This window comes from Lygodium microphyllum, chromosome 15, assembly GCF_053477565.2.
Source record: "Lygodium microphyllum isolate KBCC chromosome 15, Lygodium_microphyllum_v1.1.10, whole genome shotgun sequence".
Classification (NCBI taxonomy): domain Eukaryota; kingdom Viridiplantae; phylum Streptophyta; class Polypodiopsida; order Schizaeales; family Lygodiaceae; genus Lygodium; species Lygodium microphyllum.
In genome coordinates this window covers 6,543,804-6,560,704 of record NC_141149.1, presented here as the reverse complement: position 1 = coordinate 6,560,704, position 16,901 = coordinate 6,543,804, and the positions used below count along the sequence as shown (strand labels likewise).

The window sequence follows — 16,901 nt, the reverse complement described above, 5'->3', positions numbered from 1 at the left end:
TTCTTCTCCTGGATTACAGCAGTACTTGATGTAGGAGGCGAATTAGGAACCTGTACCTGGGGTTGTGCCTGAATAAAGGTTTTCTTTATTATATGATAATTGACGTTAGCTTATATTACATCTTTAATTCAACTATCTCATAAACAATATAGCTACTTAACTTTTATCAACTATCATGCACAACCAGACATTGATAAAAGAAGTCTTTATTTGTATTTATATGGGCATAGCCCTTTCGAATACAACGTTTCATGCGATGATAAGCCAATTGTTACATTTAGTTTGGGGAGAACAACGTTGTATTGCATTTATCTACAGGAACTGTGTAATAGTAAGGTTTTGGGTCATGGATCTTTAGGAATCGATAAGTCATTGGAAGTTCAGGATATCCTTTCCGTTGGAATCCATACTTCTCATGGCGGCCCAACACTTTAATCCTGTCGGCGGGAATTACACGGGTTACTTCTTCATATACATATGAGTTCATCTCAACCCTCCGACCTCGAATATGTAAAGTCGAATTTACGTGAGCTTCCACAAAAACGAACAGCTTCACGACTTTCAGGTCTTCCAACCATTTGATCCTCTTTAGGTTGGTCTGTAAATAAGCAAACCAGTGGGCGGCTATATAGTAGATTCCTAAAGCACCCGTCCATCTTCGTTCCATGTACAAAGGTGATGGATTATAGATCTGCTCTAGGATGTTCATCATCCCAATTCTTTGTCTATAAAGCGGAGAATGCATTGCAGTCATAAACATGACCCGAAATACCAAAAACTTGTTCCACGCTTCATAATTTTGCAAGACAGTATTGAAGGTAAGGAAATGTTTGGACAGCAACAATTGCCTTACTTCATTTCATTGAGATTTCCTAAAAACAATTCCGTTGTTGATCCGCTCTGATACCAACTGTAACGTGTCCACTAGTATCATCCAGGACACGTCTTAGCAGTCCATCGGAAAGGATGTCTAGAAAGCTCCGCCCGGCGCTCCCATGGAATGTTACGGGATTTGTGATCTAGGGCTTTCCGCTCTACCACGTAGCGGAAGTATTCTGGCCGTTCCCACTTAGGATCGACTGGAATTAGGGTTTTCCTGATTGGTCATTTCCTAACGGCAACTAGCGTCGGACCCAATCGAACTACTTTACGCAAAAACGTCAGGTCCGAAGCAGATTCGCACTGCACTTGGTTCAAGGAGAATGGGAAACGAGAGGGAATCCAAAGCTCAACCTCTTTGCCATAAGGCATAGTCCCATTCCGTTCCCCTAAAATAGCATAAATCGGGTAAGACATAACTCTAGGTCAACGCTTTTGTTATTCGTGCCTTTTGACGACCATCCTGTTGTTCCTCATGATTTGAGAAAAGTTCTCGGCCAACCGGGACCACCCAACCGTAGGACTGACCCATGGCCCATCCTCTGCACTTTCCTCGGTTTTTTTTAGTTATGTAATTATCAAGCACATTAGTTGGACATGTAACACCCAGCTTCTTTAATTAATCCGTTAAGCACTGGTTCATTCACGTAATCTTATCACGTGACATAGAAAAACAATATCAGACAAGTTCTTTATTAACATATCATCATATTTATCTTTGAAATACAAAAGTTCTGCCCGTAGGCTTATCCACAATCCGCTCGAAGGCTATCCAGCAATCCACAGGGATCACTATTCCAAGTTTCTGCCCTTAGACTAGTATGCGGGCGTCGAGATCCAATCTCGAGTCACGTTAGCCTCTTGTGCACGACCCGGAAGGCGAGGGATTTACGGCCAGAGCCCCCCCTGGAACCCAAGCGTCCTCCTGCTCCAAGTAGCGCTCAACGGAGAGACCTCTCGCAGCGGATTCGGTCCACGTTCCTAACGCGTTCAACAACCCCCTTGGTTAGGGTCAGGCAAACAATCGGGGGTAACTAAAGCTGCCTCTCCCTTCACGCCTTCAACCTGAAGTATAGATATTCATTTAATTTGTAATTAATAAATCAAACAATGCTCTAAAATCTCTAGCAAGCACAAAGATTTCCATTGATCGATCTTGTTGTTGGCAAATTGCTAAGGAAGGAATCTTTCCTTTTGAATGCATCTAGCACTCGATCTGGGGTTTCTTGCAACTTGGCAAGATCCCTTATATTCTAGGTTAGGGTGTACCCTATTAACCTAGTCAAACCCTAAAGTTCATTAGATACTTCAGTTTCCGATTTTTAACCTTCCTTACTTATAAGGGTACCAAAGTATACATCCTTTTTCAAGATAACTTGCGTAAGGATCCACCATCCTTATTGCGGGACTTTAGCCTTTCTTCTTGTGAATCGATCACAAGACCATATGACTTCGTACTTGGCGCGCAAGTCCTACATCATACTAAGTGATAATGGAGTTACGAAACAATCCGTATCAGTTTCTTTAAGTTGACGTTTATCAGACCTAGGGTTTCCTAGCTTTATTATTTTCTTTTAAGAAACTCAGGGATGAACCCTAATTTCTTTTATGTTTACAATTTACTGACCCTACAATCAGGGAATGTGGGCAAGTATTTAAGGTATAAATGTTTCTTGGGTTTTAATTCATTCCCAATGAATATTTTGCAGTATTTTTAATGGTTAACTCTAGAAGGTAATTTCGAGATTACTTCCGTATGATCTGTTATCTACGTGTCAATTGACTTTTCAATCATATACCTCATCGATTTGAGGTTAGGTTAAATTCAACTAATCTTCCCTTTTCTTTGCAAACAAACTCATGCTAAATAAGCAATCTTTCCCTTGCTAAGTTATGTAGTTAGCAATGATAACTTCCTAGAGTTTAATCATCGCAAGAATCCTTTCAAGTTTTGCACTTTCCATGATGATTTGTTGTAAAAAGAAATAGGGGTTAATAGTGTAAGATGCAATTTTATACCTTCTAGACTTAACCGAAGTATACTACTTTAGTGGGTAAATAATCTTGCTCATGATTCGTTTCAATGCTTAATGCTATTTGAAGGAAAACTATGTTTATACTTTATTTATTTTGCATGTTTCATTAAACTAAATTCCTTCGTCACGAATAACTAGGACAAAATATATCTTATCCCTAACAATTCATCTTGCACAATTGAATTAAAATTGATATAAAATTAAAAAGAAAAAAACCTGGTTTTGGGGTGAGATATCCACATGGATACCGGGAGATGACCCTCCTGCAGCTACTCCTTGGACTTTTTTAGGAGGCATTGCAGTTGTAGTCCTTTGAACGTGGAAGCAGCTTTACACTTCTTTTCGGAATTCCACCGTCGCTTCAATACTCTTCTTCTCCTTTTTCGAGGCAAGGAATCGTTAAGGGATTAACCACGAGGAGGGGGTAATAAGACCTTTAAGGCCTTAATTCTTTTGGGAGGGAAAGGCTTACAGGGCCTAAGGAAAAAGGTCATATAGGGTTTTACACACGGGGGAAAAAGTAACAAGCCCAAAGGAAAGGGGCTTAAGGGTTAAATACGGGGGAAGTAAGGTTTAAATTACGGGGCTCCAACACCCATGGGATGAGGGACTTAAAACACAGGAGGGTTGTGTGTGTGTTTCCAGAGGCATATTAAGGACCTTGGGAGATCTTGGGACAAGGAAGTGAAAGGTATAGGAGGGGGGTCTTGAAGGGATTTGTTTGGACACAGGGGAGGGGTGTCTGGACACGGGGTGAAAAGGACTTAGGGGTTTGAAACCCAGGGGGGGAAAAGATGAAGGGTAATACAAGGGGTTTATACGTTAAACACAGGGGGTGAAAGGGCCTTTAAGAAGATAAACCCGGGAGGGGGAAAATTGAAGGTATAGGAAGGGGGGCTTAGGTCCCTCCCCTTAGAAACTTCCAAGAAGCTTCTTGGAAGCTTCTGTAGGTGGAGTTATCACACGCGGAGGAGAGATAGGATGAATTTGACGGTAGCTTGCTGGCATCCAGGGCCAAATGATGGCCGTGATGCGACTCGTCGATGTGCTGGGGGGACTGGCAGAGTCAGGCGGCTGGTTCACCTCGTCCGTCTAGCAGCGTTGTCCCTCCACTTCAGCTCCACCTCGTCCGTCTGGCAACGTCATCCCTCCACTTCAGCTCCACCTCTCTTATCTGGCGGCGTTCAATTATCACCTTCCTCCTCCAGCTCGGCAGCAACACGAGGTTTGCAACAGAGCGATGGCTCCTTTCTCTTCTCTCCCGACCACCTCCAATCCTTCCCTTCCCCACAGGGGGTTTATATGGGAGAGGGAGAGGTACCTCCCCTCCCCCACGCGGTTCATGAATGGGTTTCATCCCCTCTACGGCATCCAGCAAGGATGCTTAGTCATCCTTGCTATTCCCCTCCCCTCCAGCACGACAATCAGCTGGGGAAAGGGGGGAATAATAATAATAATAATTTCCATTATTCCTAAATTTTATCCTTTTGGCCTCTCTAAGAGGAGGTTCCCACATAACTAAACGGTTTTTTTTTTCTTTTAACTCGTTTATGCAAGTGGAGATCAAGATACGTTGTGGATAATTTGAAAATCACACCGTCAGTGTATTTTTAATGTTGGAATTCCCTTGCATGACTATCACATGGGTTAGAAGTATTATCAACGGAAATATTACACCAAATAACTAATTATTCATGAGTCCTTGTAGCATAAAAGAGAGAATTTACCTATAAGGTAGAATATTCACACTACTCTTTTGATTCAGTACCAACAATAGATTTGAGACTTATGATCATCAAAGCCTATTGAAATCATAGCCATGAGAAACTTGTGATTAGATTATTCAATTGATGAATCCCTTTTAACAAAAGCTATCAAGATAGTTGCATGAATAAAATTAACATAAAGTTGGATGAATTCACCTATAAGCTGATCCACTAAAGATAAGGTTGAATCATTGTTGATCAAAACCTAGAGCTACAGAATATTTGCTTTGTCTTGTGCTTAGTAGTATTGCAACAACAATTTAGCCAAAACTTAGAACTAGCATCAAACTCTACTGTAAAGATAGTAGAAAATGAAAAACACACAGAGAAAGGAAGAGAGTGTGTGTGAGTGAATGGGAGAGAGAAAGCAGTAAGCACCTATCTAATCTTACCCAAACTGATCTTTGTAGAAAGACAATAGCACGAGTTAGTATTTACATAAAGGTATATTGAAAAAATATTAGAAAAGAGAAAAACAAAGAGAGAGAATGAGAGAGGGAGAGAGACATGAGCACTTATATCCACTCACCCAAAATGATCTTTACAATAATAGAACAATAAGAGTTAGAACCAACATTATGTTATATTGAAAAGATAGCAACAAAGAAAATCCACACACACACACAAACACACAAAGAAATGGACACCTTCACTTCTTACTCCAAATGAACTATGGAAGAAAATAGAAACGATTAGAACCAATATCAAGGTCTATTGAAAGCACAATAGAAGAGAGAAAAAATACATAGATGGGAGAGAGAGAGAGAGAGAGAGAGAGAGAGAGAGAGAGAGAGAGAGAGAGAGAAGCACCTATGTCTTCTACCCAAAACAACCTCTATAACATAACAACAATAATAGTAAGAAATGACATCAAACCCTACTAAAAAAACAACAAACAAGAGAAAATGCAATAGTTTAAGTTTTTATCTCACCTTTGGAGAAGGAGAAATTGGAAAGATGTTGATATTCACTCCAACAAAGAGATCAATTGGTTAGAGACTACTCAAGCCAATTTCTAAACCTTTCAATATATATGGATGGTATTTATGATGGGGAAAAGCTCAATAAGTATAATTTTGATCTCAATTACACTTTCTCTTCCAAATTTGGTGCAATCAATCCCACTTAAGTCCATGCTAGCACTCAATTGGCTAACAGATATAACAAAAAATATAAGAAGTTTCAACCCAAAAGAGAGGCTTTATCTCAGTCTAACTAGCCCATGAGGTCAGGACTATTTTTTAACATGGCTATAAGATTGAAAAGGGATCTAATTCTTTGTATAATCAGATTCTAACTTATCCTAGTATTCATGCATCAAAACAAGGCTCGAGTTTAAGGCACATTGCTAAAATAAACCATGACAATAAAAGGCATACTAATGTGGGTAAAAATTATTCACAAACTTCTCAAAGCAAGTATATTGCAAATGAAGATCTGCAAGAGATAAAAGCTAAGGGATTGTATTTTAAGTTTGATGAAAAGTAGACGGTTCACCATACAGATAAATGCAACACCAAGAGTACAAAGGTTAACATAATCATCATGGATGATTATATAAAAGCAATCTACATCAAATATTGGCTACTTCAATTATTCAAGATATGCATGCAAACATGAAGACACTTATGAAGAATATTATAGATCTTGTGACATGTTTTCTTTTTATTTAGGTGGTGGTGAGAAGACTTATGCTTTTGGGGGTGATGCTTATGACATTAATGATCCTTATTTTGATGTGTATCCATTTGATCGGGGTGGTTATTTCACTACAAAGACACTTGCCTCACGATGTTGATATATATCAAAGTACCTCAAGTTCTTATTTGATATGAATACTCATCTTTGTACCTAAGAAGGGTTGGAATTGATGGAAGTATTTAAGAGATAATGGATCTTCATGACTCATAAAATGAGGGACAACAATCTTTATTAAAGATATCTAGTCAAATTAATTTCCCTAACCACATCAAACTTTGATCTTTATGACATGCACATGTACTTTGGAACGTCTTCTACATTTTGATACCTCATTTATCTCATTCTAAGATTCCTATGCAAAGTTATGGCCCTTTTACAACCATAGCCCTATTTTGGGCATCACTTCAAATTCTCACAATTTTTCAACAATAATAGTGTTTTCTTGTCATCAAGGATACTTCATTGCTTTATGGAGAATATTTGGTAGAAAGTCTGCATGATCAAGATATTTTATATGAATCATTCTTTTGTACTCTTGTCATTCTCAAGTTTTGAGGACATGACTTTTCTGGGCAATAATGCTTTGTAAAATGAAGTAATTAATTTACCCCACGAGCCTTTAGAACAACCTTGGAAAACCACTATCATTTAGATTTCTAAGGTTTTTTAACAAAAGAGCACAATGTACTATTGTACCTATACTTTTGCTCATTTACAAATCTAATTGTCTTGATCTAGCACCAGGTTGGAGTATGCACCAATGATATTTTTCTATACTTGCCTAGTTTGCTACCATGGTGGCTACCTTATGCCATTGGATTAATCAAAGATCAATCTATGGCATGGCCATGGTTGTGCAATTCTTTTATAATTCTTTGTTTCATGAGGAGTAGTTAAGTTATATTTCTTGGTTAGAGTAGGAATTTACTTCAATGAGTCATTGTAACAACCTTGGAAAACCACTATCATTTAGACATTGAGGATTTATTATAAAAGGGCACAATGTTCTATTGTAACTATCTTTTTTCTCATTTACAAAAGTTGATCTTCTTAATCTAGTACCAGATTGGGATGTGTACTAAGCATATTTTCCTACAGTTTCTTAGTTTTTTGGCATGGTTACCTCTTAATATTGTGTTAATGGAAGATCGATCTATGGTATGGCCATGATTGTGCAATTGTTTTGTAACCATCTCTTTCATTAGGAGTAATTAAGTTAGATTACTTGGTTAGACTAGGACTCTTTTACATTTGCAATGATGCACATTTTTCTCCCATAAGCCTTTTTTAAAGCTATTCCACAAAAATCCTCTTGTATTAACAGACAATAATCAAGATATAATTTACTTCAAAAGTCACCACCTCATACAAGTCCAATTTTCGTATCATTTACCAAATAAGAGTGAATATGTTTTGTAGTCACAAGCACCATATCTACCATAGTAACCCTATAAGCATTCCCAATCATCCTTTCTCTGAGGTTTACAATGCTTTGATGCTATCACATATTTGAATTAGTTGTGATTCATGAGATTCTCAAGGTAAGGACACTAATATCCTAGTACTTCCTCTTGACTTCACTCTTGCTTAGATGCATAGAGTAGTCTAAACACCGTGCATTTGAATTGTATTTTTCATATTATGTTCACAAAGCTACATGATAGTGGTAACCAACAAAATAGGTTAAATTAAAAATTTGGTGACATGTATATTTTAGGAGGTCATGGTAATTCTAGAGGTATGCACAGCTCTACAAGGAGAGATGGATGGTAGAAAATAGGTTGTAACAATTCTAGTATTGTCTTTCACTATTGGGAAGAACAAATCATATAGTAGCCCATTATTATGATAAAAAGGTTGACATTTACAATGCTAAATTGCAACAAGGAAATTATGCATAGTCTTGAAGATATAATGATATAAAAATAAGTTTGTAATTGTCATCCTGCATATGATATTGAATGTTTAATAGAAAAGGAAACATGTGACGATGTATGATATGTTGATTCAGAGACATTTAATTATACCACTTCTACAATATGCTTGATTTTCCTTTCTACGACCCCATTTTCCTAAGGGATATATTTGCATGTAAACCATCTCTTTATATCGTGAGACCTCAAAAAGTCACTACAATTGTTAGAAAGGTATTGATCTCCTCCTCATAGACCTCAATCACTCAACTTTCAAAGCATGTTTATGTTTCAATAGTAGCCCTCAAAAAGTGATCAAACACTTTACTCTTTTCCTTCATGAAATACACCATATCTTTCTAGAACAATCATCAATAGATGTAACAAAATTCTTTCTTTCAACCACTAAGAAATACATATCGCATATTCCCCCAAACATAGAGTATATTAATGCTTATATCTCTATCATGCAAAAATGGTTATTTTGCCTACTTTCAAATTGGCATGCTTCATATGCCTTACGTAATTCTATAACTCTAAATCTAGGCACACATATAATTAATTATTTCAAGTACATTAATCTCAACCTTTGTACATTTGCATGCCTAATACTCTATGAAATATCCCAATGTCTTTAGCTACACCTCTTCCATTTGCATGGATAGTAGGATTCATTGTAGGAATTCTAGCATTTAAGGTAAGTATGCTTCCACCTCTACTTTCTTTTGTAACTATTCGTGCTTGTCATTGAACTACTCCATAGAACATCCCTTTGCATTAAATCTAGCTTGCAACACTTTACCATTTGAATAATAGATTCTAAATTATTTGTGATGGAGAATGCATGAAATACCTATGAAAAGTATTTTTTTGATGAATCTCATGAAATACATATGTAAAACACTTTGTTTGATGACCTTTATGTAAGGACAAAGGGGACATTTCTAATGTGTGAGATTGGCTAGCATGAGTTATTACCCATCTCTATATATAGTAGACTATGTAAATCCTCCATCCCTCCAAACCATTTAGCATGGCTGATCATTAATGGCTATTTTTCTAGAAAAATCATCAGTAGATGTAACAAAATTCTTGCTTCCACCAAGAACAAATGCTAAAAATTGGACTTAAATGCTAAAAGTTGTATCTTCATTCAATACCTACTGAGTAGAAAAGATATTTGACATTTATCTTGCTTTTGAGTTGTGCCTACAGCATATTGTAAGTCTATAGTAAAAGATATTGGCCTCAAAGATGGCCATATAAGCATATTTATTGAGCTTAAAATTAAAAAACTTATGGACACATCTATACTCAAGCTTATGTGACATAAAAAAGCCTACATCTAAAGTACCTTGCACTTTGCAAAGACCAAGTGTGATTGTGAACATCCATTTAAATACATTATAACTATTATTTTCACATCTAGTTAAACATTATTTTCAACGTATTCTATCTACCATTTTCACACTCTATGAAATTCAAAAACATGTGAAAATTTTGTAGGAAAAAAAACCAAGGAGTTACTCATTGCAAATTTGTAGCAACACTCATAGTTTTGCACTAATAGCTCCTTAGTTTCATTGAACATTTTTTAGACGAAGCAAAACCATATGTTATAAAACAGTATAAAAAATAACATATATTGACACAATAAAATTCTCGTTAAAAAATATAAGGAGAATGAGAATGACCAAATAATATTGTTTGATACATTATAATATGTATATGATGGTATATACTAAAGATTTGAAAGCAAAAGTTTGACTTCCATATAAGATAGGAGAACTCAAAGCTATCAAATCTTAGCTTGGATTACAAAGTAGAAGTTGTACAACTTAAGCTAGTATATATTATCCACCACTCTTTCCAAAACCATTTGTTTCATTGATTCTTACTTCCAAATTTTTCTCTTCATTGTGTTGTGCCTATACAACTGACGCATCTTACATATTAGCAATTCAAAAATGATCACAATGTTTAGAATTAGAAAGACACAAGCTCATTGAGTATTTGAGATACACAAACTCAAATATCTCAACACTAGAATTAAGAGCCAAATTACATTAGAACTAAGAGTGTTCTTCTATAGCTTCAAGTGCTATACAAACTATGGCCAATGCTCTAGCTCTTTGAGGAGGATTTCATCATGTGTACTAGTGATTCCTTAGTACTCTTTCTTAGATTAAGTCTCCATAGGAATCTTCCAATCATCAACATGTCCTTGTATCTTGATATACAAGAAATGGGGTAAGGATTTAATAATGTAGCTTATTATTGGAGTTGGGATCCACCACTAGCTTAAGCCTACCCAATGCTAGGTCTCATAAAATAAAGAAAGCTTGATCCACAATCATTATTTGGAAGCATTTAAAGATGGGACGAATTGTAGGACTTTACATACACTACATGTGGATAAAGAACTAGACTCTACGTATGCCCCAAGCAATCAAATATAATGTGGTGGGAAGAATCACATGGAAGAGAGTTCTATAAACATTTGAATTGTAAATGCTACATGGTGTAATCCATAAAAGAAGTTTTAAAGCAAACACATGAAAATCCAAAGATTAAAAGTTTCCTTATGAAACAAATAGATGACTGGAAGACCAATGAATAAAAACCCTATATTTAAAAAAACCTAAAATAAATCCTAATTCTAAATTGCAACCTCTAAAGAAAGAATATAAAATTATTGAAACCATCAATTTCTAGGACATAAAATTAATCATGCCTTCAAACTTTCAAGAAGAGGGTTTTCTTGATGCTACAAAAAGGATTCTACACCTTGGATCCTAGCTCTAGCTTATGCACCTTGGATCTTATATCATCTCATAATAGAATAAATCTTGCATTACCCATCATGAGTTCTACCTCAATATCCTTAAGCGTGATCTCAAGAAGGTAAGTGTTTGAAGGTAGATGCAGCACCATGTCCTGACTCATGGTACTTTTTTTATGTACAAGCACCAAGTCAAATTGCCTAGGAAATATCCTCCTGATCTTTGCCTCTAAAGAAATTGTGAACTTTAGCTTGAAGAGCATTGTTCTCCACTACCATCCTACATATGTATAATTATTTCCATGTGGAGACATCATGGTTGTTTATCTTAAGTTTTATGTAGTAGAATAAGTCTACACTCATTTTTCCAATCAATCCAAATATGGTATCCTACCTAAAGATCTTAGAAAAGAGGAGAGATGGAAGGAGGAAGCCATAGACGCAAGAGATGAAGGTGAAGAGTTTGATCTTGATAATAACTGGTTGCCCTAATCTGGGGCTCTTACACCTTATATACCCCAGTGTTAGTGTGACTGGGTGTCTAAACCCTAGTTGGTGTGTATCTTGATTGATACAATCCATCCCCACCTTGAAGATTTTTTCCCTAAGAAACAAGGAGAAGTAGAGGGGAGTGATGGGCTAAGGGAGGGTTGAAGAGTACTACTCTGAGCCCTTTGAAAATGAAAATTGGGTGGGTAGAGACTTGGGATAGCATGCTGTCTAGGACCGGGCTGCTTAAGTAAATAGGTCATAACTTTTGATAGATTACTCCAAATAGGGCGTACCAAATGTCAAAACAGAGCTTATGATAAGTAATTTCAGCCTATCTAGGATGCACATGCCTAAGATTTGATAAGTACACAATTATTCTGAAGTAGTGTGGAATCTGCAAGCAGAGGGTGGTCAATTGGGGCATGATCAGCTAGTCTTCCAGCCCCATTGGGCCTCATGGAGGTGGGGGAATTCATTAAAAATGGTTGTTGGGTACCAAGAGGCTTCTTCTAGGGGTAGGCCTTGCCATTTGATGAGGTATTCTTTTTATGGATCGGGACCGTAAGTGCTTATCTCGCTGCCCAATGATTGCTTTAGGGATATACTGAGTGATGCCTTCTTTATCTATGGGAGGAAGTTCTTTCGCATAGTCCACTAAGGAGCCTACAAAGGGTTTCATCTAGTTGACATGAAACACATTGTGGATTTTGGTGGTAGGGGAGTTCTAAGCGATAGTCCAAGTCACCAACTCTCTTCAGGATCTGGTATGGGCCAGCTTATTACTGCTACCCTCTTTGAGAGTCGAGTAGTAGGACTTAGGCACTTTCAAAAGGACCAATTCCCCTTCTTGGAATTACAAATGCCTTCGTTTCTCATCAACATAGAATTTCATGTGTGTTTAGGCCTTTTGAAGGTTCATTTTACATTACTGAAGTAAAGCTTGCATGCGATCCAACTCAGCCTAACTCTGAGGATTGATCTTAACATTAAATAAGATTGTGGGAAGGGAAACCTTATACCCATATAAGGCCTCAAAAGGGGAAACTCCAATGCTAGAGTGTGTGGAGTTATTATATGCAAACTCAACCAAGTGGAGCCACGTATCCCAAATGTGTTGTACATCATGGCAAAAGTGCCTCAAATATGTCTCAAGCCATTTTTTCACTCTTTCAGTTTGGCCATCAGTCTGAGGGTGGTATGCAGTGGATGGAGCAAGCTTGGTCCCCATGGAGGTGAAAACTGTCTGCCAAAAGTTACTGAGGGGGAGCTTGAAGTGAAGCTTTCATGGCTGCCCACAAAGCTCCCATGCAAATTGAGCTCCATGTCATCAATCTGAGTAGGAGAGGTCAAAAGGCATTGAGAGATCTGTTGATGACTAAGCTCCAAGGGTTATGGGCTGGATCAAGAGCTTGGACCGAGCAGTAATGGTTTCCCATAGGGGTGTTCAATAGGAGGTTCAATTTGGGTGCCAGTGTCGAAGGAAGGGGGTGAGATCTTGCTGAGGGGGTTCAGTACTTACCAGAGGAGGCCAAGAGTGCCAAGGGGTAGGCCAAGAGCAAGAGTGGGAGGCAAGAGATGGCCAGGAGCAGCAATGCAATTTCTGTTGCAAATTGCAGGCGGGTGCTTGCTGCTTGGGGCAGGGTTTCCCTCATTACCTAGTTGCTCCAAATGAAGCTGGAGATGGTGGGGATGAAGTGAAAGTGGTGGCTGAAGCCCTGGAGATGTTTGGAGCAAGTTTGTGGAGGTTATGTGGGCTGGTAGCCATGGGAGCTTGCAGGAAGGAGAGAGAAGGAGGACTAAGGCAAAAAGTAATTGAGATTTTGCCCTCTTTCAACTCATGGGACTCTAAACTTGGCTTGGAACCCTTAAAATTTGCATGAAAAGAAGTGAGGACCTACTATTTTAACCGTTTTACCTCTAGATACGTCTGAATCTCCAGCCATAGCTCTTGCTTGCTCCAAAAAGGTTAATTTAACTGCAGTCCTTATTGTACATGTACCTGTAAGCTGAGTAACTAGGGTTTTTGGGATTTGAAAAGGAAGAAAGGGGAAAGAAGAAAAGGACCAAAGCTTGAAGCTCTGATACCACTTGTAATGAAAGAAGCTATAAGGAGAGAGGAGAAGAGCTGAAGAGAGAGAAAGAGAGCAAGAAGAAGAAGGAAGAAGACTAGAAGAAGAGAAAGGAAGAGGAGAGATAGAAGGAGGAAGCCATGGAAGCAAGAGATGAAGGTGAAGAGTATGATCTTGATAATAACTGGTTGCCCTAATATTTTGGGGCTCTTACACCTTATATACCCCGATCATTGTGACTGGGTGTCTAAACCCTAGTCGGTGTGTATCCCAGTTGTTACAATGCATGCATGTTCTATTGAGTAATCAAGCTCATTTAGATGACAATCTCACCTACTAGAGTATTACTACTAGTATTAATTGAATGTTGAAAAGTTTGCAAAGTTTATAGTTACAGGAAGCACCATGTTTAACATTAAGATAATTCCACATTTGAAGTTGCACATATCTTGCACATAACCACATTTAAATGAAAACTCGATCATTTCTTTATACAGATAAACAATTACAAACAAGAACTAGAAAAGGGAAATAGAAATAGAAACTAGAAATAGTGGCAGACACACAACGTGCATGCTTAAGGCCGCACTTAAGTTGCAAGTAATTGTGTTTGCACAAGCATTAAACCACATGTTTTCTCTACTAAAGATAGCAAACCCAAATTGGAAAACAAAAACAAAAATCCTTAAGAGAAACAAATAGGAATAGAAGGCTCAAGCTCTAATTAAAATTAAAATCTTCAAAAAGAAAAGTTTGCAAACAATCAATGATGAGAACAACATACAAAGTGAAGCATGACTCAAATCTTTCAAGAAGAGGTTTCTCTTGTTGCTGCAAAGGCCCCCCACCTCGACTTTGCACTTCAGCATCTTGAAGTCTCTCCCTCTCCCTCCCTCCCTCCCTCTATGTCTACGTGTGTGTGTGTGTGTATGCGTGTGTGTGCGCACATGTGTCCATGTTGTAAGCCTTGTGTGTGATGTACTTTTCTCTTCTTTAGAAAAGAGATCCTAAAATATAAGCACTCACAATTTTGAATCAAATCTGTATAAACTCATGTTTAATTGCACCTAAAAGATTAGAGATTTCTACAACCATATAAGCTTATTTTAGTGTTAGGATTTCCCATACATCCGTGCTTTTACATGCGAGCTTACATGCAGAAGCAAATGTGCTAGTAAATGCACAATCATATATATGCTTCCATTCTATTGTAGTGCTATATTTGTCTTGATATACAATTCTTTAGTGCAACTATTTAGCTTCTAATTGAAAATTTGATTTCATCCAAAAATGCTTGGCAACCTTTTATTCAATCGAGTGTGATGAATTTCCTTTCAAATTGTGTCACCACTAGTAATTATATATGAAGTTTACCAAAACTGAACTACGAACTTTTACTCTTATTTGATTAGGGATGATTGCGTTCACGATAAAGATCTTGAATGGTTAGTATAACCAAAAAGGAGATACCTCCTCCCCATTCAAGAGTCATCAAAGTGTTTGTGCTTGATAAGCATAAAACAAATATACATATGTTTCGAGCCATCCAAGGATGTGTTGGATGAGCATCACTAAATACCCTTGGAGCTATCCAAGGATATGCTTGATAAGAATTGCACCAATATGCATAATATTGGAAGTGTCTTCATATTGTGAAGGGCTTCTTTCATGTCCATTCATCTTGTGATATCATACATGACTAGCAATGTGTAAGTGAGAAAGTGAAGTGTGAAACAGTTCTTATTACAAAATCACAAGCATGGGATTGGCGTGCAAATATGGAGATCACCTTGGGTAAGTCTATGGCACTTTTAATTACTACTACCACCAAGAAGGTAACCAAGAGATGATATCCCCCCAGGGGGTGAATGCACTTTCGTGGTTGGTCGATCCTGGAAAGTAAAAATGGGAGAGTGAAGCTCATTAGATGAATACCATAAATTGTTTCCTATTAAAGGTAGCTAGTGTTTACAAAGGTAAACATACATAATTAGGAGGTTTCATTCACACTCCCTTCACTAGAGAGAGTTCTAGTGCTAACAAAAAACAACATTAGGCATCCCTAGCCTTCAAGCTTAGCTGTGTGGATGTATGAAGGTAAGATTTACCTCCAATTGTCCCAACTCTAGACACACGAACCTAATAAATAGTAACTTGTAATCACTAATCCTAAGGATTATGAGCCCAAGGTTCAATTTTCCCATTTGATTTCCGTTTTTAAGATGCTTAGATTGATGTAGGAAGTTAACCACCCTCCATTCAATTAGCCTACCCTCTGGAAGGTCAACTATGCATCCAACTAAGTAGCTACCCCCTCTCTAAAATGTAATTGTAAACATGTGACAGCTCATATAACAACAAAACCGTTCATAGGAAACAAGCTCGGTGCTAATGAGGGAGAAGTGCTTGCCGTGATAAAATTGCCAGTGTTCTGGTTTCCTCGGGGGTAGTTGTTGCCTGGGTATGCTGTGAGGCCAGCTGCCAAAATGGTGCTGTGCGGATTGTCCTCAACGGGAGGGCCATCCGATTGGGCGCCGCCCACAGCGGGCGGGCCCAGATCAGCAGACGAGGTGTTGGTGGTCATCTGCATATAATTACTATTAATAATATTAGTAGTATTATTACTCACAACAGAAGACGAAGAAGAAACATTGATATGGAGGTCCCATGGCGGTGGCTGCAGCAGCAGCTGCTGCTGCTGCTGCTGGCCGTTGATGTGGCTGGCGTTAGGAATATCTCGGCCGTCCAATCCGAACATGTATCCCAAGGAGCTGTGCCCCCCGCCACTACACGCGCCACGCCTCATCTCTCTCTCTCTCTCTCTCTCTCTCTCTCTCTATGTAATGTATGGTAGCCGGAAGTGAATATGATCTCTCTCTCTCTCTCTCTCTCTCTCTCTCTCTCTCTCTCTCTCTCTCAATGATGTAATATATGATAACAGGAAGTGAAGATGATTATAACGACGATTAGGATAGAGACTAAACGGACTCACTCACCCACCCACCCACCCACCCACACCCACACACACACACACACACACTCTCTCTCTCTCTCGCGCACATACACATATCGATAGTATAAATAGATGCAAGGCCTGACTATGAGGATGATTATGCTGATGATTAGGGAAGGGCGACAAGAGGACACTGGGACGGTCGAGGGTTTCCACAGTCCACTGTCGACCACCACCTCTTACCTGCACAGATGCTCCCCAAAAACCACTCCTACCGCTACGTTTTACCCAACAATGTGTGTGTGTGTGT

General features: G+C 38.3%; 1 protein-coding gene across 1 annotated transcript; it reads right to left on the bottom strand.

Annotated features, from left to right (window-relative positions):
• Positions 1-14,994: 14,994 nt before the first annotated feature.
• Positions 14,995-16,626, bottom strand: LOC148024237 (protein SPIRAL1-like 2). Its single transcript, XM_087693844.1, has 2 exons — positions 16,049-16,626; positions 14,995-15,530 (listed from the first exon to the last, which is right to left on the bottom strand). Exons 1-2 carry the CDS (start codon positions 16,442-16,444, stop codon positions 15,450-15,452), a joined length of 477 nt encoding a protein of 158 aa, XP_087549970.1. The 5' UTR covers positions 16,445-16,626; the 3' UTR covers positions 14,995-15,449.
• Between the last annotated feature and the right edge of the window lie 275 nt (positions 16,627-16,901).